The 27,834-nt window shown below is 48.4% G+C and overlaps 2 protein-coding genes across 4 annotated transcripts in view; one reads left to right on the forward strand and one right to left on the reverse strand.

The window, feature by feature from the left end:
- Positions 1–5,127, reverse strand: part of IQCE (IQ motif containing E) — a 42,183-nt gene extending 37,056 nt beyond the window's left edge. Inside the window, exons 1-2 of the mRNA XM_081169521.1 lie at positions 4,913–5,127; positions 980–1,027 (exon numbers count right to left, since the gene is read on the reverse strand). Coding sequence (XP_081025647.1) covers positions 980–1,027; positions 4,913–4,954 — 90 coding nt within the window. The 5' untranslated portion in view covers positions 4,955–5,127. The remainder of the gene's footprint in view (positions 1–979; positions 1,028–4,912) is intronic.
- Positions 5,128–6,512: 1,385 nt separating this feature from the next.
- BRAT1 (BRCA1 associated ATM activator 1) lies at positions 6,513–27,834 on the forward strand. 3 transcript variants are annotated; one of them, XM_081169458.1, is made up of 14 exons: positions 6,513–6,634; positions 7,272–7,462; positions 9,161–9,315; positions 10,623–10,770; positions 12,212–12,584; positions 14,711–14,830; positions 16,609–16,700; positions 17,291–17,397; positions 17,838–18,024; positions 19,857–19,936; positions 20,267–20,369; positions 22,649–22,747; positions 24,432–24,613; positions 26,140–27,834. In XM_081169458.1, exons 1-14 carry the CDS (start codon positions 6,519–6,521, stop codon positions 26,851–26,853), a joined length of 2,667 nt encoding a protein of 888 aa, XP_081025584.1. In that variant the 5' UTR covers positions 6,513–6,518; the 3' UTR covers positions 26,854–27,834. The 3 variants fall into 3 exon arrangements, with proteins under 3 accessions (XP_081025584.1, XP_081025586.1, XP_081025585.1); XM_081169460.1 differs by lacking the exon at positions 6,513–6,634 and adding an exon at positions 6,641–7,015; XM_081169459.1 differs by lacking the exon at positions 6,513–6,634 and adding an exon at positions 6,641–6,942.

The raw sequence follows: 27,834 nt of genomic DNA on the forward strand, positions 1-27,834 counted from the left end.
CGGTCTTATTTAACATCTTTATCAACGACTTGGATGATGGACTGAAGGGCATCCTGATCAAATTTGCAGATGACACCAAACTGGGAGGGGTGGCTAACACCCCAGAGGACAGGATCACACTTCAAAACGACCTTGACAGATTAGAGAACTGGGCAAAAACAAACAAAATGAATTTTAACAGGGAGAAATGTAAAGTATTGCACTTGGGCAAAAAAAATGAGAGGCACAAATACAAGATGGGTGACACCTGGCTTGAGAGCAGTACATGTGAAAAGGATCTAGGAGTCTTGGTTGACCACAAACTTGACATGAGCCAACAGTGTGACGCGGCAGCTAAAAAAGCCAATGCAATTCTGGGCTGCATCAATAGGAGTATAGCATCTAGATCAAGGGAAGTAATAGTGCCACTGTATTCTGCTCTGGTCAGACCACACCTGGAGTACTGTGTCCAGTTCTGGGCACCACAATTCAAGAAGGACACTGACAAACTGGAACGTGTCCAGAGGAGGGCAACCAAAATGGTCAAAGGCCTGGAAACGATGCCTTATGAGGAACGGCTAAGGGAGCTGGGCATGTTTAGCCTGGAGAAGAGGAGGTTAAGGGGTGATATGATAGCCATGTTCAAATATATAAAAGGATGTCACATAGAGGAGGGAGAAAGGTTGTTTTCTGCTGCTCCAGAGAAGCGGACACGGAGCAATGGATCCAAACTACAAGAAAGAAGATTCCACCTAAACATTAGGAAGAACTTCCTGACAGTAAGAGCTGTTCGACAGTGGAATTTGCTGCCAAGGAGTGTGGTGGAGTCTCCTACTTTGGAGGTCTTTAAGCAGAGGCTTGACAACCATATGTCAGGAGTGCTCTGATGGTGTTTCCTGCTTGGCAGGGGGTTGGACTCGATGGCCCTTGTGGTCTCTTCCAACTCTATGATTCTATGATTCTATGATTCTATGAAAGAGAACATCCTTGTAAAACTCACCGTTTCTGTGTCAGATTCAAACGTCATTGCAGAAAGACTGTCCTCTGCCTGCAGAATAAAAATGCATACGTATAGGACTTTTTTTGCATGTGCACATGCGGCCTTTTAGATACTGTTGGACTCCAACCCCCACCAGGCCCAGCCAGCATCTCCATGCTCAGGGATTATGGGAGCTGTAGTCCAGCAATGTCTGATGGGCCCTGCGTTCCCTGTCCCTGTACTTCTTCATAATGTCCTGGCATCATTCAGAGGCACCAGATTTCAACTCAAATCTGCTTGCATGAATTACCAAGAGAGCTGTGGAAATACATGACACAAGGTATTAGTAAGGAGGGTGGGTTTGGATTTAGTCTCATTTCCCAATATTTTTTTAACTTCCTTTAAAAATAGTGTTGTTCCCCCACCCATTTTTTGCAAATAGGTCACTCTCTATGGAAGTACCTTGCAATTCATTTTTGCTGCTGCTGCTTTCACCAATCCTTATATGCCCCACCAGTCTGGTCCTTAGGCTAGATCTAGATTTCGCTTTGTGTGAAAGGCAGAATTGGGGGTGGGTAGGCTGGTATTTACAGCCTGGATAGCGGGATGAAGAGATAAACTGGCTTCCTGGTGGCTCACTGCAGGCAGACACGGGCCACACAGCTCATCACAGAGTTTTTAATTTCCTGAAGTCACATTCTTCAAGGCATACTGGCAGATTATTTTTTTGCTATCCTTCAGGCATCTGATCTCAGGCTATATCTCCCTATCCAATTTGCCCTGCAATGTTAGTGAGTGATCAGACTGTGAAAGAGGCAAGGACCGCAGAGCTTGAAGGCAGATGGATAACCACCTCCAGGAGAGTGGAGCATAGGCAGAAATTTCTAAGAGCTGGTCTCTCCCGTTACCTGGGAGGAATTAAATGAAAGAGATATAAATCTCAAGAGACAGTGATGGAACAACTTTCAGAAGAAGATTTCCATTGTGCTAATGCTAAGAACAGAAAACACAGCAATCTGCACGTCACAGATAGCTTAGACAGAAGAACTAAGAGGGTGTTTGACTGGTTTAAGCAGCAGATTAATCAACTGAAACTTTAGGCGATGCCTCTATTTTATAGTGGTCAGGAAATTTTAATCCATGGAGTTATAAATTATGCCTAGGGGGACACTTTACTTCTAATAAACATTACAATAACAATAAAGACTGGTTTTGTTCTTTTTGATGTGAGCCACATTTGTCTGAAAAGGAGAAGAAAAAATCCAGTAAATAAATTGTGAGGCTTCACTTTAATTCCAAATCTAGACATAAATGATAAATAAACCACCTAAGGCTGCACTCCTATGCATGCTTACCTGGAACTAAGCCCCACTGAACACAGTGGAAATTACTTCTGAGTGAACATGCATAGGGCTGAGCTTTCCCTCTAATCTGCTCATAGGACATTTGAGGGTAAGGCTTGCACACAATGTTATAAAGATAACATATGAGATGTTATGACAAAGTTATGGGATATTCCTAAAATAAGCTCATTCTAATTCTTGCACGGGGCTCTGGTAAAAGGCACTGCAATTTAAAGCTAGTCCTCTTATCACATGATAGAACTGCAAGGACCATATTCCCAGCTGTGTAGAATAATGGTTAGAGCAGCCATAGGCAAACTCGGCCCTCCAGATGTTTTGGGACTACAACTCCCATCATCCCTAGCTAACAGGACCAGTGGTCAGGGATGTTGGAGTCCCAACATCTGGAGGGCCAGGTTTGCCTATGCCTGGTTAGAGTGTCAAGCTAGGCCCTTGGAAACCAGGGTTCAAATCCCCACTTGGTCATGAAGCTCACTGGGTGATCTCTGGGCTAGTCACTACCTCTCAGTCTAACTTAACTCACAGGGTCATTGTGGGGATTAAATGAGGAGGGGCAGAACCATGCACACCACCTTGAGCTCCTTGGAGAAAAATGTGGGATATAAGGGCAATAAATAGAAATAAACTCAATGAGCACTGTGGAAAAGACTAAATTCAAGACATCAGGAGGATAGAAGGGGCAGAGAATTGGTGCCTTTGTGTGATCTTGGGATCACTGGCATGCACAAGAAGGTATTTGTCATAGAAAATAGGTCTGCCAATAGCTATAGACCATTGCAGTGGGGAAAAACCTGCTTTATGTACCAGATACTGAGGACAAACAACAGAATACGGGCACGACTTTCAAGTCCAGCTTGTGACTGGTTGCCGTTGGAAGCAATTCTGAACACAAAAGTTCCATCTAGTTGTAGAGAAGCTTGTCCAAATTTGCATAAGCCTTTAAGCCACCACACACCTTGTAGTAGTAAGTCCCACAAATCAATATTGCATCACCTATTGTACTGGGTGACTGCGATGGGTTATTAAAAGGGAAGCAGAAAGATTTGTCTTTGCCCATGTCCTACATAAACACATTGCCCCCCCTCACTCCATATTTTTTTTCCAGCTAAAAAGCTCCAGTTTCATGCAGGTCAATGTTTACTTGTAAGTTCTTGTGAAGCTTCCCCCACAAAATCCTGGGGGCTGTAGTCTGTTAAGGGTGCAGAGTTTTTGGGATATGCCCGTTTTCCTTTCTACAGTTACAATATTCAGAGTTCCCTGTGAAGGAGAGAGACTGTTAAACCACTCTGGGAACTGTAGTTGTAGGAGGGGAGCAGGGGGCCTCCTACTCACTCTTTGCCTCCCTAACAAACTACAGCTCCCAAAATTCTCGGTGAGGAAGCCACAACTGTTTAAAGCTGCATCGCGGGCTTTACATGTCCAGTGTGAATGTGGCCTTAGCCTTTATGAACGGTGCATATCAGTTTTGAAGGCTGGATTCATTTATTTCTTAGGTTTGCCAGCGTAGGTGGGTGGGAGACAGAGATGAGGAGGAGGAGGAAGCAGCAGCAGCAGGCTACGGATGCCACCTGTCCTGTATAATACAGTACTGTCCCATTTATTTCAATGTAAAATGCTATGTCCTGTATTGATACAGTTTTGCCCTGCATTTCAGGTCTTCTCTCTCTCTCTCTGCCATATTAGGGACCTTCTCCAAATGCACGTGTTGGAAAGAGGGCATGAAGGGCTACGTGTTATTTAAGCTCTGGGTCGCAAAGCACAGGCGGATTTACAAATCCATGCGTTTGTGTGTGATAAATTCCAGAGGAGCCATTCTGTGAGGCTGCAATAGATTGCAACAGGTTGCTTTGAAGTCACTTTGTGACCCCCCCCCAAAAAAAAACGTCTACCCACCACCCTGTCCTGTCTTTTGCCAGAGCAAAGGGGGCAGCTCAGGGCCGGATTTAGGTTTGATGAGGCCCTCAGCTACTGAAGGTAATGGGTCCCTTTCTATGTCCAGCTGTCCTTTGTCAACAACAAATGGTCGCTGTTTTTTGTGTTGAATAGATGCTATATAGTGATACCTTTAGATAGGTATCTAAAGCCATTTGCACATAACAAAATATCTATTTTATCAAAGTAATTGTTGAACTGAAATACAATTTTGGAAATGTACATCCAGTTTTTTTGTCCCTTTAATTTTTGGGGGGCTCCCGAGAGAGTGGGGCCCTAAACTATAGCTTGTTTAGCTTATACGTAAATCCGGCACTGGGGCAGCTGAGGGATCCCACGCAGGGATGGGGCAACCCTTGACCCGCCTGCTGCTCCAGAGGAAGCCCCCCTGAGTTCAATGGAGGGGCGGATAGTGGGGGCCTCGCGGGGGGTGGGGGGTGGAGAGGGAGATGTTGCCTCCCCTCCCTGGCCACAAGGCTTGGCTGGGCCGCAGCTGCCCCCTTCCTCGACCCCCGGCCTCCAGCCCCACCAGGCCTCCCCTCCCCTCAGCCGGGAGAGAGAGAGAGGAGAGGCGCAGGAGAGGCTCCCTTTCCCCCCAAGGCCTGCCTGCCTGCCTGCCTGCCTGCCGGGAGAGCTTCCCCCCTTCCTCGCCCCTCACCAGCTCCCGCTCCGCGGCGGCCTCGTCGGGGCTCTGAGACATAGCGGGGAAGCGAAACCACCATTTCACCCCAGGCGGCAGCGGCCCTTTCTCCGACTCCGGCGGCCTTTCCTCGCCGCTTCCGGGTTTCGGGCTCCATGGCAACCTGCCGCGGCAACCAAGACCCGGATGGAGGGCGGGGCGAGCCCGGGCCGAGAGGCTCCGCCGCCGGAGTTGACAATCAAAGGCGCGGGCCGAACGAGAGCTTGCCCGAAGTGACGCGCTTGCTGCTGGTTGAGAGGCGCGCAGGCGCAGAAGCGAGCGCAGCCTGGCTCCCTGCTGCTGCTGCTGCTCTGGGCTTGAGCGTGCAGGGCAATGGGGAGACGGGAAGAGAGAATGTGCACAGGATCTGGCTGCGCGGTTTCCCGCTGTCCCGATCCTAAGTGTTGAAAGCTCCCCCCCCCCCCTTAATGTGCTATCATTTTATTTGTATGCGTGCCGCCTTTCGGCCAAAGAAGCCCCGTCCCCGAGGCAGCTCACAAAAATAAATAAATCATCATCATCTTTTTATTTGTATGCCGCCTTTCCATAGTTGAAACTATGCTCAGGGCGGCTTACAACATGACAAGATCTGCAGAATTACAAACGTAACAGAAGCCATAAACAATAAACCAAACACATCAAAAAAGACACAACCAAATGGAAACAATTTCCACTTAAATCATAAGATCTAAAACTAAAGATACAACAATAATATCAATAACAGCAAGCGCTCTCTCAACCCCACCCCCAAACAATACTCCAGCCTGAGAATATGTTTGACAGCCTCAGCTTTTGTAGCTGGAATCATGTGCATGTAACCAGGGTCGGATTTAGGTTTGATGTGGCCCTAAGCTACTGAAGGTAATGGGGCCCTTTATATGTCCAGCTGTCCTTTGTCAACAACAAATTGTCGCTGTTTTTTGTGTCGCATATATGCTATACGGTAATTTATGGACCTAATAGGTATCTAAAACCATTTACACATAACAAATAGCCTACACAACACATAACACTTTTGCTGGTAGGTTTTATTTTATTTGTTTTTTATCTTATATTTTGGAAATGTACACCCAGGTTTTTTCCCTTTAATTTTTTTGGGGCCCCCAAGAGAGTGGGGCTCTAAGCTATAGCTTGTTTAGCTTATATGTCAGTGATGGCCAAATTGGCCCTCCAGCTGTTTTGGGACTACAGTTCCCATCATCCCTAACTACTGGTCCTGTTAGTTAGGGATGGTGGGAGTTGTAGTCCCAAAACAGCTGGAGAGCCAAGTTTGGCCATCACTGTTATACGTAAATGTAACACTCACAGACATCTGTCTACCATAACTTGGTTCCCTTCAGATGTTTTGGACTACGACTCCCATCAGCCCCAGCAAGCTACCACAGGCCTTATGGGCATAGTCGCAGGGGCTGATGGGAGACGTAGTCCAAAACGTCTGGAGGTTGGAGTAATTCTCTCTTTATAAACCTCTCTGACCCGATTCCGGCAGATCCCTCTGGTGCAACCCATGCCCTGCAGTCCCGCTTCGGAAAAAGGCTCTCCTTGCTCTCCACAGATGCTTTGGCTAGCGAGGCTGCAGAAACTCATGCCAAGTACTGGCAAGGCAGGAATGCGGGAGGCTTCGATTGCGCTACTGAGCATGCTCACTGCCGGAGATGAACTGCGCATGCCCAGTAGCGTTTGGAAGGGAAACGGGGGCAGGTAAGGTGTTTGCGATAGCAGCGCGCGGGGATTTCATTGCAACCCGATCCAAGCCACGTTTGCTCGGAGAGCAAGTTCCGTTTGGTTCAGCGGGGTTCCTCTCCAGGATCGCGGCGTTTGCATGCTTGCTTGGTGAACTCTCCAGAGATTCCTGTGGCTTATTCCCAATTTAAGCAGAAGTGCTAGGCGCACAAACTGTTGGGGAGGCTAGTTCTGTGGAAGTCGGTGGCACTTACTTCTGAGTAATCACTGATCGCGCCGGCCGAGCTGTGCGTGCGGAGAGCTGCATTCCTGGGGGACCCCGAGAGGTGCACTTACTGTACTTGATAATAAACTCAAGCTGAACTCGTTGCTTCTGCTGCCTTACTTCTGAGTAAGCAGGTACAGCACTGAGCTGCAATGCTTTGATCACGGAGCAGGAAAGAAGGGGCTTAATGGAACCCGTGAGTCCCACCCCTGATGCTCCCCAGTTTTAGTCAAGTTCACCTCCGTAGCCCTCAAAACAGTAGCTTTGGGTCCGATCCTAAGTGAGAGTGGGTGAAACTTGAGTACAGTTGGGACATTAGATTTAAATGCAAGATCCCATGTTCCGGTTTAGTTTCCTCTTCAAAAACAACATGTTTTTCCTGCGTTGTAGGTTCTGCCTTGTTCTTACACTCTTTCATGAGGAAAAAAACAGAACGGAAAAACCGAGACTCGCCATGGATAGAAAGTGCTCTCAACTTCTGCCTTCAGTATGTACGATTCTGGCAGATCCAAGGCACCCCCTTTCGGATGACACTTGTTTGGAAAAGTTGCTGGATTGGTTTAAGATGCTGATCAACACTGGTAAGTTCCGTGGTTAGATGTTTGTTTTGTAAGGCTTCTCTAAAGCGTCACACACGTGTGGAGAGGAACCCACCTCTTGAAAAAAACTAAACAAGGGGCCTTGAGACCATGTGGCCCTCCATATCCCATCAGCTTGGAAGGTGGTGGACTGTCCTGCCTTAGAAGTATTTTAACAGAGGATGGGTGACCATCTACTATTCATTATCTGGAGGCTGAAGGCCAAGAACATCTGGACGGCCACAGGATCTCTATCTGGAGCTTGTGATTTTGGCGTTAAGTGGTATAGAAATAGTTTGTTTGTTTATTTATTGCATTTATATCCTACCTTTCTCTCTAAGGAGCTCGAGGTGGCATATGTGGTTTTCTCTCCCCTCCCCCCTTCATTTAAGCCCCACAACAACCCTGTGAGGAAGGTTAGGCCGAGAGGCAGGTCATCTGGTGAAATTCATGGCTGAGTGGGGGTTTGAACTCTGATCTCGCAGGTCCTAATTCAACACTAACAAATATCTAACCTAGAAAAGAGATCATAAAGAGGTGATAGCCGAAATTAATAATAATAATAATAATAATAATAATAATAATAATAATAATAATTAATAATAATAATTTATTTATACCCCGCCCATCTGGCTGGGTTTCCCCAGCCACTCTGGGCTGCTTCCAACAGAATATAAAAAACAATACAGCGTCAGACATTAAAAACTTCCCTAAACAGGGCCGCCTTCACATGTCTTTTAAAAGTAAAATAGTTGTTTATTGCCTTGATATCTGATAGGAGGGCATTCCACAGGGCAGGCGCCACTACCGAGAAGGCCCTCTGCCTGGTTCCCTGTAACTTGGCTTCTCGCAGGGAGGGAACCGCCAGAAGGCCCTCGGCGCTGGACCTCAGTGTCCGGGCAGAACGATGAGGGTGGAGACACTCCTTCAGGTATACAGCACTGAGGCCGTTTTTAAGGTCAGCACCAACACTTTGAATTGTGCTGGGAAATGTACTGGAAGCCAATGCAGATCTCTCAGGACCAGTGTTATGTGGTTCTGGCGGCCACTCTCAAGTCACCAGTCTAGCTGCTGCATTCTGGATTAATTGCAGTTTCTGAGTCACCTTCAAAGGTAGTCCCACGTAGAGCGCATTGCAGTAGTCCAAGCGGGAGATAACCAGAGCATGCACCACTCTGGCAAGACAGAAAGTGAAACCAGTGTTCCCCTGCCTGGTGCAATCTGCCCACCCGCCCACGATGTTGTTGGACTCCAACTCCCATCAGTTTCCAACCAGCATGGTCAACTGTCAGGGATGATAGGGGTTATTGTATAAAATGTAGTGAGGGAGCCAGTTTGGGGAAGCCTGTTGTAGTTGATGGAGCAAATTTGCAGCTCCAGAGAACTCAAAGCAGCTGGTTCAAATAGCAAGAAAGGAGATTTTGCTTTAAATGTTAGGAAGCACTGAGGGTATACGGTGTGGAAGGCTGGGGGCATGCAAAATTTCTTAATAGGTTGAGACTGTGATTCCAGGTAGGGCTGAGGAAATCCCCAGCCTTAAAATACGGAGAGGCGGTGCAGAGAAGACTAAGCAAGGCAGCTTCCTATTGCATCACTCGGCCTTAATTCTGAGTAGACCGCAGAGACTTTGCACCACATAAGTTTTGTCTTCTGACTAAACATCTGGTCATTCCCTTCTGGCTCCTCTTTCCCCCCTCCCAGGATCCAGCCTGCTGCTGTTAGAGGAAAACCCGTGTTTGAAAGAGCTGGTCCTGGCTGTGCTCAGACAAGAGGAGCCAAATCCCACCATCCTTTCCTTCGTCCTGAGGCTCACTGGGATATTTGCTGCCTCTGAAAGTAGTTTCCAACACCTGCAGGTCAGTGAAGTCTTTAGCACCAGCTTGGCTGCAGGAGTTGCTGGAAGGAGGCGTACAAGGTGCCACCCAGCCATCTTAGGAAGTCCAGATTTATGTAGGGCTTACTCCTTTTCTTCCCCTGAAGATACCCCACAAGGCAGTGGGAGGTTTGGACCTGAGTTTTCCTTCCCCTGGATGGGCTCCCTTCCCAGGTGGACGAGCCCCATCTTCCCCTCACTTCCTTCTACAGTACCTGCAGAAATTGAAATTGAAATACTTTATTGTCACTTACAGATAGGTAGCTGTGTTGGTCTGCCATAGTCAAAATAAAAAAATTCCTTCCAGTAGCACCTTAAAGACCAACTAAGTTAGTTCTTGGTATGAGCTTTCGTGTGCATGCACACTTCTTCAGATACACTGCAACAGAAGTTGCCAGACCCTTCTATATAGTGAGAAGGTGGGGAGGGGTATTACTCAGAAGGGTGGTGGGAATGGGAGATTGGCAGATAGCTGAGAGAGCCTCTTGACGACTCTTAACGACTGTAATAGGTCTTACAGGAAAAGGCAAGGGGTGAGAAGGTGAAAAATGGCTTAGTCATGTATAATGAGATAAGAATCCAATGTCTTTGTTCAGACCAGGTCTCTCCATGGTTTTAAGTTTGGTAATGAGTTGCAATTCAGCAGCTTCTCTTTCCAGTCTATTTCTGAAATTCCTTTGTAGTTTATTGTCACTTGTACAACTTGTATACAGTGAGATTACACGAGCACCCCCCACTCAGCTCTCTTAGTCTTAATTCCCCACATTTACTGACGCACACCCACCAAACCCGAAAGTCAGTTGCCCTATTGTTATCTTTTCATTCAGCAGCCTAACAGCCCAGGATAGAAGCTGTTCTTCACCCTGTTGGTGCGACTAATCCTGCTTCTATATCTTCTGCCTGAAGGCAGGAGATCAAGAAAGTGCCGGCCAGGGTGTGAATCATCCCTGATAATTTTCCTCAACGTTCTTCTTCTATTTCATCCAGCGGATTCACGGGACAGCCCATAATATCTTGTGCTGTATTCACCACTGCCTTCTTGACCGTTGGACCCGCTCTTGGTCTTGCCGGCTCCATCCACCAGAGCCTGTCTTTGCATGCAGGGGAAGCCCCTAACTCGCTGAGAGTTTCGGACTCATCGGTCCACCCCTTAAACTATAACCACCTACAAAGCACAAAGGAGCAGCGCTAGGTTGCATGTGTTTCAGGATTTCCCCCCACGCAGAAATGGGCGTTAGTCATAGGTCAGTGACCGTGAGAATCTCCCGCTTTCTCCTGTTCTTGCTTCAGCAGGGAGAAGTCGTCTTTGGTGCCTTTGGAGAAGCGGGGCCTCTGAGCAGTGCATTGTGGGAAGACATGTCCATCCGGAGCGGCTGGGTGCAGGGTGTTTACAGCATGCTGCAGCACTACAGCGCCTTCCAGTTCTTGTGCAACTCTGGTAAGTGCCAAAATTTATACAGCATACCTGGGCCTGCCTCTGAGGCGCGAGAGGCATCTGTGTCTGGCCATTGCTCCATCCGACTTAGTATTCTCTACACTGCCTAATAGCATCTGTCCAGGGTTTTGGAAGAAGGCTCTCTCTGTCTTACTGGAGAGGTGATCTGCTGCTGAATCGTGGCCGCCCCCCTGAAGGAAGGCAGTGGGACCTCCTAAAACTGAAAACCTATGGCTCACCTGTCCTTTGAATCCTGTTGAGAACATCTTAGCTCCCAAACGTGCAGGGTTGGGGAGCCAGATGTTGTAGGACTACATCTCCCATCATCCGCGACAGTTGCTCACACTCACAGGGGCTGCTGGGAGTTGTAGTCCAACCACATCTGGAGGGCCACAGGCTTTCTCCCACTCCGTCTCCCCTTGCTGCCTGGGCTCCCCTTCCTCTGTTGTTTCTCCTCTGTTGGTTTGTAAGCTCCTAGGGGCAAGGCCTTGTCTTTTGTGAAGCATCATGTGCCCTGATGGCTCTGACATGTAAATCATCACCCTCATAATTCCAGAGCAGATGTCTGGCTTGTAACAATGAGAAAGAGATGGACCTTTGTCTTGGGCCTCGTGCTGCAGCACTCTGATCTCCCCAGCCTTCCCTGGGCCACTTGTTTTCTGGGTCGGCCTGCTTTTGTAATGTCTGCTGCCCCTTATGGCTAGTAGGGTCATTTGTTGGGTTGTGGAGCTCACTAGCGATTGGAGAAGCGCTGCTGAACAGATGGAAGCTGCCCTTTTTCGCTTTCTCCCTTTCCGATGTTTGTGCTGTGAGTCCTGTTGCTTACGTAGCCAAAACAGCACCACCCACATGCACAAGGGAAGCATCACCCAGATGAAAATGCTGGATGGGAGCCAGCATGGTGTAGTGGTTAAGAGCAGTGGACTCGTAATCTGGTGAACCGGGTTCGCTTCCCCGTTCCTCCACATGCAGCTGCTGGGTGACCTTGGGCCAGTCACACTTCTTTGAAGTCTCTCAGCCCCACTCACCTCACAGAGTGTTTGGGAAGGGAAGGGAGGAAGGGAAAGGAGATAGTTAGCCGCTTTGAGACTCCTTTGGGTAGTGATAAAGCGGGATATCAAATCCAAACTCTTACAATATTCTCCTTCTTCTCTTTTTTTTGTTTTGTTTATCACATTGATATCCCACCTTTTCCCTCAAGGAGCTCAAGGTGGTGTAGATGGTTATCTTCTTCCCTGTTTCATCCTTACAACAACCCTGTGAGGTAGACTGGGCTGAGAGTGACTCACCCAAAGTCACCCAGTGAGTTTCATGGCTGCGCGTGGGATTTGAACCCTCCCCTCTGGTCCTAGCCCAGTGCTCAAGCCACTTCTCATCATGGACAGGGGGCACCTTATTACAAAATTATTCTGCACCCTTCCCTCTCTGTCTCCCTCAACACCAGGTTCCCTAGATGTGATTTTCGCGCTCCAAGGAGACCCGAGCCTGTTTGTTGCGTCAGGAGCCAACCGCCTTCTCGCTCGCGTGCTCATCTTCTCCGTTCAGTCCGAACCGTCTCGCCTCCTCAGCTCGATGGACTGCGATTGGCCGGCTTGCACTCGAATGATAGTTGCTCGCGTCGAAGAGTCCCTCAAATCCCACTCGGCCTCCCGGGCCAAGCATTCCTTGCAGCTGCTGACGACGTTGTTTGAGCACAACCAGGACGCCTGGACTGAACTGCTCTGGTCGCGGATCGCGGGAACGGTGGAGTCCCTCCTGACAGAGGAGCCGCTCCAAGTTGGTCACCAGCTGGTGGATCTGTTCCTCAGCATGGCAAGGTAGGCGCCTGCACAGTGGCTTTCATTAATGTGAGGGGAGGCGAAGGATGGAGAACTCTGTGGTTCTCCAGAGATTGATGGACTCCAGCTTCCATCAGCCCCCAGCCAGAATGGCCAGTGGTCAGGGAAGATAGGAGTTGTAATCCAGCCATGGCTGGAGAGCCACCAGTTCCCCAACCTTGATCTATATCAAAGAGGTCTTCCAAGGTTAAAACCAATAGTTTGAGCTATGCTTGGAATAGAATTGGGAGCCATTGGGGAAGAGGAAGACCTGTGGTCCAGCAGCTGCATTGCCAAAAGAAGCTCCCGAGTTCAGACTCCGACATTTCCAGACCACTGACCAGAAACCCCGGGGAGATGCTGCTAATTGGTGGGAACCTATAGTGGAGAACTGAAGTGAAGGCATGAGGCAGGAGTTGGTAATGCAGGTGAGCTGTGCATAAGCAAGCTGCCAGCTAGCTCTGCCGAGGCTCTTTTTATTAGCACAATATGCAAAACCAGTCAGATACATTTTGGACGGTGCCCTTTACACGTCTTCCAATCACGCGATCGTGGGGGGGGGGGGCACAAAGTTATTTTGGCACCTGTTTCCACCGTGTCATTTCCCCCTTGGACAATGTATAACGAAGGAGACAAAGGTCACAGACAGGGCACAGCAGACCACTAAGAGAGCAAAGGTTAGATAGGGGGTATGAGATTCAGACAGCTGTGGCTTGTCTGCGGGTGGAAGTGTGCTCCACACCAGACGGTCATTCCTTCAGAGAACCTTTCCCATCCCTTTGGGACAACCTTCTGGGACCAACAAGCTAGTGGTGGGCGGGGCCAGAGCAAAAGTGGGCGGGGCAGCAGGTGTCAATTTTGCCTTTATAGAGTAGGCCAGTTTCTGGACACACTCACACACGGCTCTCTATCCTGCATCCAAGCAAGCAAGATGCATCATCAGAGGTCAGGGACACATCCCACCCAGCCAGGCAAAAGTGCTGTGGAGAGAGGAAGTTATGAAGTAGGGTGGCTTGGGGAGAGGCCTTCATTTGCCACAACTCTTTTTTTTAAAAAAATGAATATTTATTAGCGTTTTCATAAAGAACAAAACATATAACAACAAGCACAAAAAATAAACAGGAAAAACAAGAAAAATACAAAAATCAAAAACATAAAGAAAAAAAGACAATTAAAAACACCTGATTGTTCATATACTTATTCTCTTTTACCCTATTTCTCAGACCTCCTCACACCTCCCCTTCTTGTATTCCAGTTTGAAATATTGGTTCAGCAAATCCTTAATCTACTTCTCCATTTTAACTTAATTTGATTTATTCTATCATTTTGTTGTTTAACTTTTCTTCTTTCCTCCATTTCCTCAATTTATATTTACTCACTTTATTTTCATTTAATTTTGACCATTTTAAAAATAAGACAATTTCAGCTTATTAAGTTTTACCGACCATTTTCCTAAGATCGACCAAGAGTTTCCCTTCCACGTCTTTCCCCATTTCCATGCCAGTAGCAAAACAAAATAAAAATAAAACAAACTATATTTATATACCCTTTGGATTCCCAAACTCCCCCCACCCATTTGCCACAACTCCACCTGCCCCCCCCCCGCCCCCCGGAAGGTCACTCATCTAGGAGAAAGAAAACTCAGATTTTAAATCTCCACTACCTTGTGGGATATATTTAGCAGAAGAAAAGGCTGAGGATAAACCCTACACAAATCAGGAGCGGAGTCTCTAAGACTGTTGGATGGCGCCTTGTACTCCTTCCTGCAACTCCTGCAGCCAAGCTGGTGCCAAACATCTTGCTCTGCTTTCCCTTGGACCACATCAGTGAGGCTTGGCCAGGGGGACGGGTCTTGTCGCCTGGGCAGCCCAGGATCTCCAGACACACTGCCCAAGATTGTGCCTAGAGAGGTCACTTCATTGCTGCTAACACAGCAAAAACAGCACGGGAGGCAAAAGTTATGAGTTCCAGGTTTCTGCAGCCACAGCAGGCGCTGTGATTCTCCAGCGGTTTGATTTCACCCCCAGAGGCACACGCCATGGTCTCTTGAGACAGACTGCTGGCAACAACAAATACATATCTGAAGGTTATGCACGCGCATTAATGCATCTTCCTCCCTCCTGTAGGTCTCCTGCGTTCGGCTGCCCCGAATGCAGCCTCTGGAAGCTGGTGGCACTTGCTCTGAAGACCTTGAGCCTCACTCAGTCGGGCCCTCTGGCCTTGGGACTCCTGAAACTGGAAGCCTGGTAGGGATTTGTTCCCTTCAATGTTAAAGCCCAAACCATTAAGTATTTTGTTCGACCTTGTTTTCCTTTAACAGATAAAATAATAATAATAATAATAATTTATTATTTAAACCCTGCCCATCTGGCTGGATTTCCCCAGCCACTCTGGGCGGCTCCCAACAGAAGATTAAAAACATGATAAAACATCAATCATTAAAAACTTCCCTAAACAGGGCTGCCTTCAGATGTCTTCAAAAAGATAGTTGTTTATTTCCTTGACATCTGACAAGAGGGTGTTCCACAGGGCGGACGCCACCACCGAGAAGGCCCTCTGCCTGGTTCCCTGTAACCTCACTTCTCACAGTGACGGAACCGCCAGAAGGCCCTCGGAGCTGGACCTCAGTGTCCCGGCTGAATGATGGGGTGGAGACGCTCCTTCAGGTCTTCTGGGCCGAGGCCATTTAGGGCTTTCAAGGTCAGCACCAGCACTTTGAATTGTGCTTGGAAACGTACTGGGAGCCAGTGTAGGTCTTTCAGGACTGGTGTTATGTTTTATTATCACGTTTTTTGTATTGCATTAGATTGTTATAAGATGTACTGGTACATTTTTTTGTTTCTTCAGCTTGTAAACCGCCTTGAGTATTGTAAGATAGAAAGATGGCATACAAATTAAAAATGATGGTCTCAGCGGCCACTCCCAGTCCCCAGAATCCCTCCTCAAGCCAGCCTTTTCTATGAAGCCATGCTTAACCTCCTAGCTTTCACCTGCAGCTGCAACAAAGTCTAAGGCTGCAGCCCTGTGTACCTTTCACTGAGGAGTAAGACCCATTGAAAGCAATGGAACTTACTTCTGACTAAAATGGCATAGGACTGTGCCCCAACACAGGGGAGAGCTGCACGTTCCTTGCTGTTCTTGCCTCTCCTGCTCTCCCACCCTCTCCCCCCTCACAAATTGCAGCTGCAAGCGGGGCTGATACCCAAAACACCTGGCTGGGGAAGGCGGGACTATTGCGTTTGTGCATGCATTTGCATTAATTTATGGAATAAAGCTTTGAGGGGAAGTGCGTGGAACAGATCTCGGTGTTTCAGTTTCTGGGAATGGAGTTGAGAGATGACCTAACCTGGGGAGAAAACAGCAAAGACCTGATGAAGATTACACAGGAGAGGTTATATTTTCTTAGAATCATCCGGAAAAATAATCTCTCAAAGGACCTGTTGATGGCATTTTACCATTGTACTTTTGAGAGTGTATTAACTTATGGTCTGTGTGTGTGGTTTGGGAGCTTCACGGTCGGGGGAAAAGCAATTCTGTCCAGGGTTGTAAAGACTGCAGAGAGAATAATTGGGCGCACTCCTTCCACCTTGGATCAAATCTATGCTTCCAGGTGTCATAAGAAAGCTGCAGAGATAGTGTAGGATAGTGCGCACCCCGGAAATGATCTCTTTCAGCTTCTGCCTTCTGGAAGAAGGTCCAGGGTGAGAAAGACTAGGACTAGCCACCTGAGAAATAGTTTCTGTCCAAATGCGATTTTGGTTTTAAACGCAGTGTAAAGTAGTCTCTGTGGGAGTATGTTGTATTTAATTATGGGGTATCAGAGTTTTGGGGGGGGGGGCTAACCAGGCTGGGATAGCAGGCTTGTGGGTTTTTGAATGTCTGGCGTAGATTTTTTCAATTTCGTTGTTCTGTATGGGACAATGACAATAAAGATGACCGTATCGTAACCTACATTAACACCACAGAGATGCTGCCTTGCTGCGGATGCAAGAGAGACCTAACCTGCTCCTTCTCCTCCTTAAAGCCCACAGGTAATCCAGGTGCAAGGTCTGGGCCTTTTGCTGCAGCCAATGGGCTGTGTCTTGAGAGGCGCTTCTCCATCCTTAGAATTCCCAGGTGCGTTGCTGAGTTAGGATGCGGCCTCAGAGCTCAGTGCTACCAGCCACAGTGGCTCGGCTCTTCCTCCGCGGTAGGAGGCAGCAATTGCTTCCGAATACCAATTGCCGGACGCCACAGGAGGGGAGAGGGCTCTTGTGTTTGGGGCCTGCTTTTGGGGGCATCTGCATGGCCACTGTGGGTACAGAATTAGGGGGGGGGGCTCTTCCTAGTTTCTTATGTGCACATATTGAATTAAGCGGGATGGGTGGGTTAAGGGAGCAAAGTACAGTTAACAGGCCCTGAAATACTTCGCCCGGGCCCAGATCCAAAGAACAACAGGCCTTGCTGGAATGTCCCAGGTGGATTCTGCCCCCTTCTGTTTGGGAGGGCACTGGACAAAAATTAACCTCTGCCGTCCTGGTACCCTACAACTGCTTTACACTACAACTCCCATCAGCCCCAGCCAGGCTGCTCTAGCTGGAGCTGTTAGGAGTTGTAGTCCAGAATATCTGGTGGGCACCAGGTTGGGGAAGGCTGCTTTTACTAGCCATTTCAGAGAAGCCTTTTGCTCTATTGGTGTCCTCCGGCTTCCCTTTCTCCACTTCCAGGTTTGCCGCCTGAATCGGCCTCTCTGGAGTCTCTTCTGTCCTCCAGGGCCTCGTGTGTCAGTTTCCTGTGCCAGACTCTGGCTCATCTGGAGGAAGTCCAGTATGTGGTAAGAGCTAGATAAGCAAAGACCCAACCTCCTTTGGCTCCTCCTTCTCCCTGAGCTTTTTATAGGGAAAAGGTCATTAGAAGAACTTTTAAGAACTGGTGCCTGTACTCACTTATTTTCCTCTTTCCTCCTCTTCTCTCTTTCCTTTTGTGCTGCATCTTTTACATTATAGGCCGAGTGGGCAGGGACTCTCTTATTATTAATATTTGTAAGCCATGCTGGGAGCCTTTCCTGCCAAAGAGTGGAGGAAAAATCGGCTCTCCAGGCTTTAAATGTACCATCCTTGTGCAATACTGAGCTGAAACTCTTGAGATGCTGAACTCTGGCTCCCTTACCAAATTTTGCCCTTGTGCAGTGGGGCTGCAGCATACTCAGAAGCCTGTGTATAAGACTCCTCTAGCAAATTGGCTGAGATTGCATTTATCCCTTTTCTTCACCAGGCCTCTCTGGCAGTAGAGTTTCCCCACAAGCCTTTGCTCCAGTCCGTGGTGACTGTGCTGCAGTTCTGCGTTGGCCTCGCCATTCCGGTCTCCCCTCTGGCAGCTAAGATCGGCAACTTCCTGGTCGGCTGCTTCCGAGTTCAGCGGGCAGCCCTGGGCCTCCTGGGAGCTCTGTCTCGCTGGGCAAGTAAGTACAGGAAATTTATTACGGTCAGAGACCAGCTTGAGAAACGCAAATGGAACTTCAATCCCAATAGCAAAACAAACATTTAAAACAACACACAACAATGGGTTTTAAGTTTAAAAGTGCGATAGGCATATAAACACATAAAACGCTTTAAAATAGACTACCTTAGAGAAATGACCCAAAGTCGCCCGTGGATCCAGGTTTGGGAATTTTCTTAACAAACTAGATTGAATCGGGGGGTGGTCTGCGCCTACAAATCTGTGTGCAGAATCTGGCGACAATCCGGGTCGTCTTGTGGTCTTTGCCTAACAGGAGAAGATCAAATTTTTGCTTTACCGGGAGGTCAGCAAGCCTCACCAGCAGGGGGTCATTGGTTTCTCCCCCTCCCTTGCTATCTCGGTGTTCCATGTCGATTCCAGGGTGACCACGGCCCTGCGAGAAACCTCCTGGGAGGCAAGAGAAGAACGAGGGCTCCTTTGATGGTCCTTTCCAGCTTCTCACAGGATTGTAGCATTGGAAAGGTCCCCATTGGTTATCTAGTCCAACCCCCTGCAGTGCAGGAATTTCAACAAAAGGCTTCCTGACAGATGGCCATCCAACCTCTGCTTAAAAACCTCCAAGGAAGGAAGGAGCAGTCAAATACAACATTCCTTGTTTTCCTAGAGTGGACATGCAGGGGGATGTATGGTCCAGCCAGTCAGAACTTCCTGTTTCTTCCTGGACTGGAGCATACTTCCTCTGGCATGTGACGAGAGGTGGGCGTGACCTTACCTGTGCAGGTAACAAAAGCACACAGCCCTCCTCCCTCCTTCTCCATCTTCCTTTTGTCATCTGAACTTCAGTGACTGCCAGTCTGCAGTCACTGGGATTAACCCCCCATATGGGGGTAGATCCACATGTATATATCTTTGTAACTAAGTCCGCCTTCTGGGATCCAACTGTAAAAGAATATGAGTAAACTACTTTTATATACTTAATACAAGATTGTGGCGTGTTTATTCTTTTAAGAGGGAAATAAGGGATCTTACCAGGAATGTATATTGAGAAGCTTACACAAGCCTGCAACCAGCTACCCGCTGTGCGTTCAAAGGGGAAGGTTAAAACTCTGCTCAGTTATAGAACTTGTTAGCACAAGTTAGGAAGGATATTAATAAACAATATATCCTCTCCTGCCTCCCTGAACATTCCCACACCCACCACCTCCAGAGAGAGTCTTTTCTACTGTCAAATGGCTTTTACTGTCAGAAAAGTTCTTCCTAATATTTAGTTGAATCTCCTTTCCATGTGGCAGCCCCTGAGACGTTTGAAGCTCGTAACACAAACACAACAGGTTGCAAAATTAGTTGCATTTTTTATGGTGGGGGCAATTCTAGGACCCCCTCCCTGTTTGAACCACCGTTCCCTTTAAAATAGACACGCATATTCATATTTGTAACTGCCGCAGTGAGTTCCGTTTGGTTCTCGATTATATATTTTTTCCTTAGTGTTGTACAGTGGACACTCGGGTTGTGACCGTGATCCATGCGGGATGCATGTTCGCAACCCCCAGCACTCGCAACTCACAGCAGCGCATCTGCACACGCACGGGTTGCAATTCGGTGCTTCTGCGCATGCGCAAAGCATGATTTAGCGCTTCTGCGCATGTGCGAAACCCGGAAGTAACCCGTTCCGGTGGGTCCGTAACCTGAAACAACGAAACCTGAAGAGTCTGTAACCCAAGGTATGACTGTACACCGCCGTGGGATCTTTGGTTAAAGGGCAGTATATAAATTGCAAAGTAAATAAATAAGTAAATAAAATAACTTCCAACTGTCCTTCTCTGTGTGTTTTAGCTTCAGTTTCTGACGAAGTCATGGAACAAATCTTTGACATCCTCCTTGTGTACCTGAAGAGTCCAGATAGCAGCCCCGCTGTAAGTATGGATTCTTGAGTCGGAAGCAGGAGCTCAAGGTGGGAAACGTTTTTCTCTCCTTCCTTGGTTAATCCCCACGGCAACCCTGTGAGGGAGGCTAGATAGAGAGGCAGCGACTGGGCCCCCCAAGGCCAACCAGGCAGCTTCACGACGGCTGAGCAGGGGATTTGAGCCCTGGGCTCCCAGGTAGCAGCCAGACCCTCCAACTGCTACACCACATTGGTTCTTGGTTGCAAAAGGAGTGATTTGGAGATGGCCAGAGTAAAAGTACCAGGACGTTGGTCATCCTGGGGGGTTTCTTTCACGGCACCCCCCTTTTCTCTCTTTCAGGTTTTGAAGAAGGCATTCCAAGCAACGCTGAAGTGGCTTCCAAGCACCTCGGAAGCATCTGACTCTGCCGGTGACTTCCAGCGGCACAAACAGTTTATCAGAGGTAAATTTGCAAGCCTGTTTCTGGCCTAAGGAGCATTACAGGCAGTGTACTGGACATCTGGTGAATCTGAGTGCTGGAAGATCGAGGACACAGAAAAGAAATTACAGTGGTACCTCGGTTTGCGAACTTAATCTGTTCCGGAAGTCCGTTCTTGAACCAGAACCGTTCATAAACCGAGGTGCGCTTTCCCTAATGAGGCCTCCCACCGCCGGTGCCCTTCCTCCGTTCGGATTCTGTTCTTAGACTGAGGTAAAGTTCGCAAACTGGGACATTACTTCCGGTTTTGCGGAGTTCGTAAACCGAATCATTCGTAAACAGGGCTGTTCTTAAACCGAGGTACCACTGTACTTCTTTGTCCAGCACGAAGTTAAAGTACTCACCCCACCCCCACAGGAAGCAGCGATGGTCACCAACCCAGGTAGCTTTAATAATAATAATAATAATAACAATAATAATAATTTATTATTAATACCCCACCCATCTGGCTGGGCTTCCCCAGCCACTCTGGGCGGCTTTCAACAAAATATTAAAATACAGTAATGGTTAGACATTAAAAGCTTCCCTAAACAGGGCTGCCTTCAGATGTCTTCTAAAAGTCAGATAGTTTTTGTTCTCTTTGACATCTGATGATAGGGCGTTCCACAGGGCGGGTGCCATTACCGAGAAGGCCCTCTGCCTGGTTCCCTGTAACCTCACATCTCGCAGTGAGGGAATCGCCAGAAGGCCCTTGGCGCTGGACCTCAGTGTCCAGGTAGAATGTGTCAGGAAAAAGCAGCAATGCGAGAGCGAGCTGCTGGTGGCTGCAAAGCAAAACAGGATGTGAATGTTTGGGACTGTACCGTGGGAATGAAGGGGCAGTCTATTCACTGTTCTGAGCACCGGATGTTAGCTCAGAGTGTCATCTGACCTGTACTGGAAGTACAGGGGTGGAGTTTGTTCTCTCTACTGTTGGAGACTGGAGAGTACAGACGCGTTTCTCTGTACTGCTGCAAAGACAGAAATAAAGCGATGTAAATAGAATTCTGTCTGTCTCTTTCCCCCTCCCTGAGGGAGGTAGGGAGGAGGGAGGAGTGGTGTGTCCCTCTCACGCTGAGTGGGATCGCCGATAGTGACCTCGCCTGTATCCTGCCAGGAGACGCAGACGGGGAGGTCAAGAAGGATCTCAAGCCGGGTGCCTGGAGAGTGGCCAGTTTCCTCTGACTGAGGCTTGAGAATCCGACAGAATGATGGGGGTGGAGACGCTCTTTCAGATATACTGGACCGAGAAGAGTAGACAAATTATTGAAGGGAGAGATGGCTCTGGGCTGCCTCCACAGTCAAAGGCAGCATGGCTTCTGAATCCCAGTCGGCGGAAATCGCAGGCGGGGAAAGGGCTTTTGCGCTCAGATCCCACATGCGGGTTTCCCACACGTGTCTGCTTGACCACCAAGAGAACATGATGCAGGCTAGATGGGCCACGGGCCTGATCCTGCAGGGCTCTTATTAGATTCTTATTTATGGCAGGGGTGGGGAATCTCAAATCCAGAGCATGAACCTGCTGTAAAAAAACGCCACACTGTTTCCCTTCATTTGTGATCTTCCTTCAAAGAGTTCAGTGTGGCCTGGGGACTTTCACTTGTTTTCGCCCCCAGATGCAGATGGGGTTGTAACTTACAGTGCCGTCCTACTCAGAAGTGACCCCCAGGTAACAGAAGTCACTGGGTTAAAGCTGACCGAAAGTCCAGAGGCAGCATTATAATCAATTTACAATGGGGTGGAAGGTATATAGGCTATGAAGGAGTTGCTCACAAATTTATTGACAGCTGCACAAGTTATGATAGCTAGGAAGTGGAAGGGGCAAGCGGAATATAAAATGGAAGAACGGTATAAAGAGGTGTGGGGTATAGCTATTAATGATAAATTGACATGTGCCATTAAGGTAAGATGTGGAATATGCAGGAGAAATGATTTTGAGGAGATACGGAGGGTGTTTGTAGAATTTGTACTGTTAAAACGGAAAGGGGGTCAAACCATCGCAAGAGGTGTTGAAATTTTGGGAGGTTGGGTAGTTACATTGGAATGGTCTCGTGGCGGGAGCATATTTTTATTCTTATTTATTTATGATGATAACTTTGTCAAAATAAAACTAAAAACTAAAAAGGGGGGAAAAGAAGTGACCCCCATTAAGTTCAATGGGACTTTACTCACAATGTGTAAAGCTTGGCAGACTTGATGTTGTTTTATAAGCAGCAACAGTTCTGTCTGTGACGCCGTCTCTGTCTCCCACCCCCTTGGAGCAGACTTGCTGCCCGTCTTGCAGAAGCACATGCACAGCCCCAGCTGGGAAGTGCGCGACTCGGCCCTGGAGCATCTCACGCAAGTGATGAAGCGCCTGAGAGGTAAGTGTAGGGAAGGCAGAACCTGTAGGCAGGGAGCACAGCTGGGTGACGAAGGAGCAGTCTGCCTTAGAAGCACAGAATGAGTGACGGCCATCCAGTCTCTCTTTAGAAATCTCCAAGGAAGGAGAGTCCACAACCGTCAATGGGCTTGATGAGCTAAAACAGGAGACAGGGCCGTCTTTACCCAGGGGTGCAAGGGGTGCGGGGCACCCAGGCGCTGAATTCTGGTGGGCGCCCACCGCTTGCCACTGAAGCCACTAAGCTCTTAACTATCTGCCTGTTACGAAATAATAAATAATTTTGATCGAGCTAGAAAAAACAAAACACATATATACCTAGGTATTACCGAAATGTATGCCTACTGTTTCACTAAAGGACTTACAACTTTGTGCGCTCATTTACCAAATATGCGCCGTGCCAGCAGTGGCGCTTGTCAGACTCAACGACAGCGCTTGTCATTCTCAACGGTGCCATGCACACAAAATTGACTAAATTTGGGGGCACTGGGCAGATCTTGCACCCTGGCAGCGCATATGCTAAAGACGGCCCTGACAGGAGAGGAGGACTGCTGGCCCAACCCGGTCTGGCAGGCCTTTCCTTGTGACTCGCTGGGACATTTTGGGCTAGCCCTGCTCATCTGCTCTACACTTAGTGTCATGTGTGGTGGCCAGGCTAGGTGGGCATGATGGGAGTTGTAGTTCAAAACAGCTGGAAGGCTTGATTAATCCTTGCATTCACTGCAGTTTTAGAACGGTGGGGTGTTTTTCTCCCCTAAAAGCTCTGGGAAGATTGTTTTCATGGCTCCCTGTATTATAAAAAATATTTCAGGAGCCATGCTGCTATCTGCTAAGATAAGGCTTTCAGTTTCATGTGTTTTGTGTGTGTTGCTACGGAAAGGGTGTTTTAGTGGACTTGTGTTTTTAATTTCTTTTAACCAGTACGTCACCCAGACAACTTCACTGATTGGGTGAATTATAAACGGAGTCAGTAAATAAAATGCACGCATTGATTAGGGGTGGAGAAGGAGGGAGAGTGGGGAAGTGGTGGGCTCTCGCACGTCATGAGGTTCTGGTTGGGGTCTTTTTCTGCCCATGAGCACCCGGTTAGCTGACACTTCCTTGCCAGGAATGTCTCAGCAAAAAGAATCCCTAGCTGCATACCTGCCTCCACCCCTGCCTTTGAGCTTTGCAATGACAACATAAGGGGAGTCTGGCTGCTGGACCAGGCAAAAGGCCCATTGAGTCCAGTATCGGGTTCTCGCAGTCGGTCAGCTCGTAAGGTAGGCGTGAGTAAAAGAACCCTCTCCCTGTTTGTGATTCTCAGCATCTGGCAATCAGAGGCGTACAAACCATCTACAGCTTTAGTCCCCCGTGATTTTGCCGCTCTGTTTTAAAGCCATTCAGGTTGGTGACTTTAAATGCAAGCCAGAAGCAACTGCGACAAAATGTTGCAGCGTGAAGTGCTTCCCTGTTCAGGATTCCAGGCAGCAGTACAACTGATGCAGCAAATTATGACCTCTGTGTGCTGCAGGGGCCGGTCTGGAGACCGTGAGCCTTCCTAGGAAGCCTGTGTGCTCTTGGCAAGATCTGTCCGGGGCCAGGCATTTGCTTTAATGGTAGGGACAGAGGGCTGATGGGATCAGGCACTGTTTATTTCCCCCCTTTTTGTTTTCATCTCTGCACAGGACAGGAGTGGTTCTGGCAAGAGCTTCTCTCTTCGGAAGTGCTGCCGCTGGCAGAGGGCCTCCTGGCCGACCCAGAGAGCTACGTGCGAGCCAGTGCGGTGGAAGCCTTGGGGCAGTTTTCCTTGCTTGCTAGCGCTGACTCGAAGAAGCCCGGCTCAGAGAACAATGGCAGCAACAAAGAGGTACAGTCCTCTTTGCTGAGCACGTTTTTGTCCCTGCCTTTTCACGCGGCAAGGCGGGGGGCGGCATTCAGACCGGAAGACTACAGCTCTGTTTACGCTTTGGGTGGGTTTCCCCTGAAAGGGCAGCCTAGAAATACAGTCATATCTTAGAAGTCGAACGGAATCTGTCCAGGAAGGCCATCTGACTTCCAGAACGTTTGAAAACCAAAGTGCAGCTTCCGATTGGCTGCAGGAAGCTCCTGCAGCCAATCGGAAGCCCCGCCGGACATTCAGCTTCTGAAAGAAGGTTCAAAAACCGGAACAGTCACTTCCAGGTTTTGATCGTTCGGGAGCCAAAACGTTGGAGAACTAGGCTGTTCAACTTCCAAGGTATGACTGTACTATGAAGCAATAGATAGGATATTGAAACAAAACGCGGCTGCTAGGAGGTCGGTAGGTGTGCAGCGATCAGAGCTCATCGCACCAATCTTACACCAACTGCAATGGTTAGTTCTTGAGTTTCTGGGCTCAGTTCAAAGTGCTTTTAGAATCACAGAATCTTAGAGCTGGAAGGGACTCCCGAGGGTCATCTAGACCAACCCCCCTGCAGTGCAGGAATGTCAACTTAAAATATCCCTGCCACGTGTATGAAACCTTGCAGGGTGCAGTACTCCAGTTCAGCGTTCCATGGCCTTCGCCAGAACACTCCATTCTCTCGTCCCTCTGGTTTTCTCTTCACCCCCTTTCCCCCCCCCCCAAATCAGCCAACATGAAATGGCCACTCATCACACTCAGTCCTCACTGGGCTGTTTGGACCCCACCCCACAACTTTAGGGTTCAACGTACCCTGCAAATACTTCTTTGTATTTCTGCAGACCTTGTGGCGTGGTGATTTTGGCTGTATAAGGAGAATGGATTTGGCTGTAATAATAATAATAATTTTTATTTATACCCCGCCCTCCCCAGCCAAGACCGGGCTCAGGGCGGCTAACAACCGATATAAAAACAAATTGATTGAAATACAACTTAAAAAACAAGATTAAAATAAAATATTAAAACATTAAAATGCAGCCTCATTTCAATGGAAACTCAAATCAAAAACTTTTTTGGGGATGAAAACGTCAAATCTTCACCAAGGCTAACTATCCAGACTGGTCCTACATGGACCAGAAAAAAGCCAGGGAAGTCCCCAAATAGGAGTTCCATCACAGGAGGAGAAAGGGAAAAAGAAAGAGGGGAAGGAAATCAAACTGATTCCAAGCCAAAGGCCAGGCGGAACAACTCTGTCTTACAGGCCCTGCAGAAAGAAATCTGATCCTGCAGGGCCCTGGTCTCATGAGCCAGTGTTGAAAAGGCCCTGGCTCTGGTTGAGGCTAATCTAACTTCTAACTTGTATAAGGAGAATGGGTTTGCTTTGGTAGGGGAAGAATGCGCATCATGTTTCCCTGGTGCCGCAGGAGTTAACACGATGTGGGTTTCTCCCCCCACCTAGCATAGCTTGCAAACAGTGTTCAGATCCCCCCTATCTCTTCTCCTTGTCCTTCAAGGCCAGCGTTGGGGCTCGCTTGCAGGAAATCCTGTCCACTGACTCCGAAGGCTTCCCCCGCAGAGCTGTGATCCGTGTCTTCATTGACTGGCTACGGGACGGCCACCCGGAAGTCCTGGCTGACCCTGAGCAGTTTGTTTCCAGAGCGATCCAAGCCGTGGACGGAGACTGGGACTGGGAAGTCAAGGTCAGCGGCTTGGAACTGGCCAAGGTTTTTGCTGCCCAAATGTCTGGCCGGCTTGGGCTCTCCGACTGCCCATACGTCGCTGACTCATCACCTGCCAGCCAGGCTGCCCGTCACCTCAAATTGCTGGAGGCGTTTTGCCGAGTGAAGCTCTTTGAGTTCCTCTTTGGAGCCCTGTATGACTGCGACAGGCCAGTGGCGCTGAAAGCCTGCGAGATCCTTTTAGCCGTGAAATCCAAGATTTGCAAAGACAGTCGCCTGGAGGAGAGCAGCTTGGAACTGGGCAGCACATCTCAGCAGCGGGAGGAGAAACAGAGGGAAGAATTGATCCTTCCTGTTGGAGAGTCGGCTAAAAGGATTTCCCAGGATCCAGAGTGCCTGATCCTTTTCTTAGAGACGACGGACCTGGAGGGTTTGCAGAGATCTTTAGACAGGAGCAGCGATCACCTGGAAAAGAGCCCCCAGTCGCTCTTGCAGGATATCCTCTCCGCTGCAGGGAATACGGAAGATAATGAAGCAGATTGCTACTGACAGCTTTCCAAAATGGAATTGATCCTTGGGGAGGGCTAGACCCTGCCGACCCTCCCCTGACCCCAGGAACTTAAAAGGCCACTTTGCAAAAAACACACGTCTTCCTGCTCAACGGGCAACGTCATGTAGGGATTACTATGAAACCCATCTGGAGGAAGACAGCTCTAATGCAAATCTGAGAAGGGGGGGGCGGGAATCAAAACGGAGCTAAAACTCACACATGAAAATCAAGAGATGCCCAATCCAGGAGTGACTGACGAGATTATGACAAGCGCATCATTGATGATTTGTAGAACATCACCAAAGTCAAGTGAGGAAGTTGTGGCCCTTCAGATGTTGCTGGACTGCAACTCCATCATCCCATGCATCTTATGGGAGTCGGGGGTCCAGCTTTTGGGGGGGACTCACTCCTCACCCCTGGTTTTAAATGCAAAACTCAGTCAAACTCTATGTAAAAAGGTGGATCCGCCTTGAAATAAGGAAACTGCGTCGCATTTAAAACCAGCACCACACAATTAATAAAGTCTTTGGGAGCCCACACTGCCGAAAGCTTGCAATTTCTAATGAACAAACTGTTCAGCGCAGATACTGAGAAGTTTCAGGGTGGATCTGCAAACGACATGACTGGATTTTGTACTTGTGCGCAGTGAGAGTTCCTGACGTCTCCTTTCGATGCACACAGTTGTGCGTAAGCAGCGTTTGACTTCCAAGTTCAAGTCTAGAGGCACTGCGTGTCCCTTTCAGACTTAAGGCACAATTGCACACGGGCTTCCAAGTGTTCTCTTTGGCCGAGCAGCTTTGTACCTTTATAACTCAGTCCTCCCTTTTGAAAGCATCGCAGCCAGGTTGGTCCAATTGAGTTTTAGACTCGTTACTTGCTGGCTGTTGGCTTTGCAGAGCAAGGGAACAGGTTGGCGAGGAAGGATTTGTTTTATTACCAATTAAAGTTTGTTTTTTAAAAAAAACAAAAGTTTTTGTCAA

The sequence above is a fragment of the Podarcis bocagei genome, assembly GCF_964188305.1.
Source record: "Podarcis bocagei genome assembly, chromosome: 14".
In the NCBI taxonomy this organism is placed as follows: domain Eukaryota; kingdom Metazoa; phylum Chordata; class Lepidosauria; order Squamata; family Lacertidae; genus Podarcis; species Podarcis bocagei.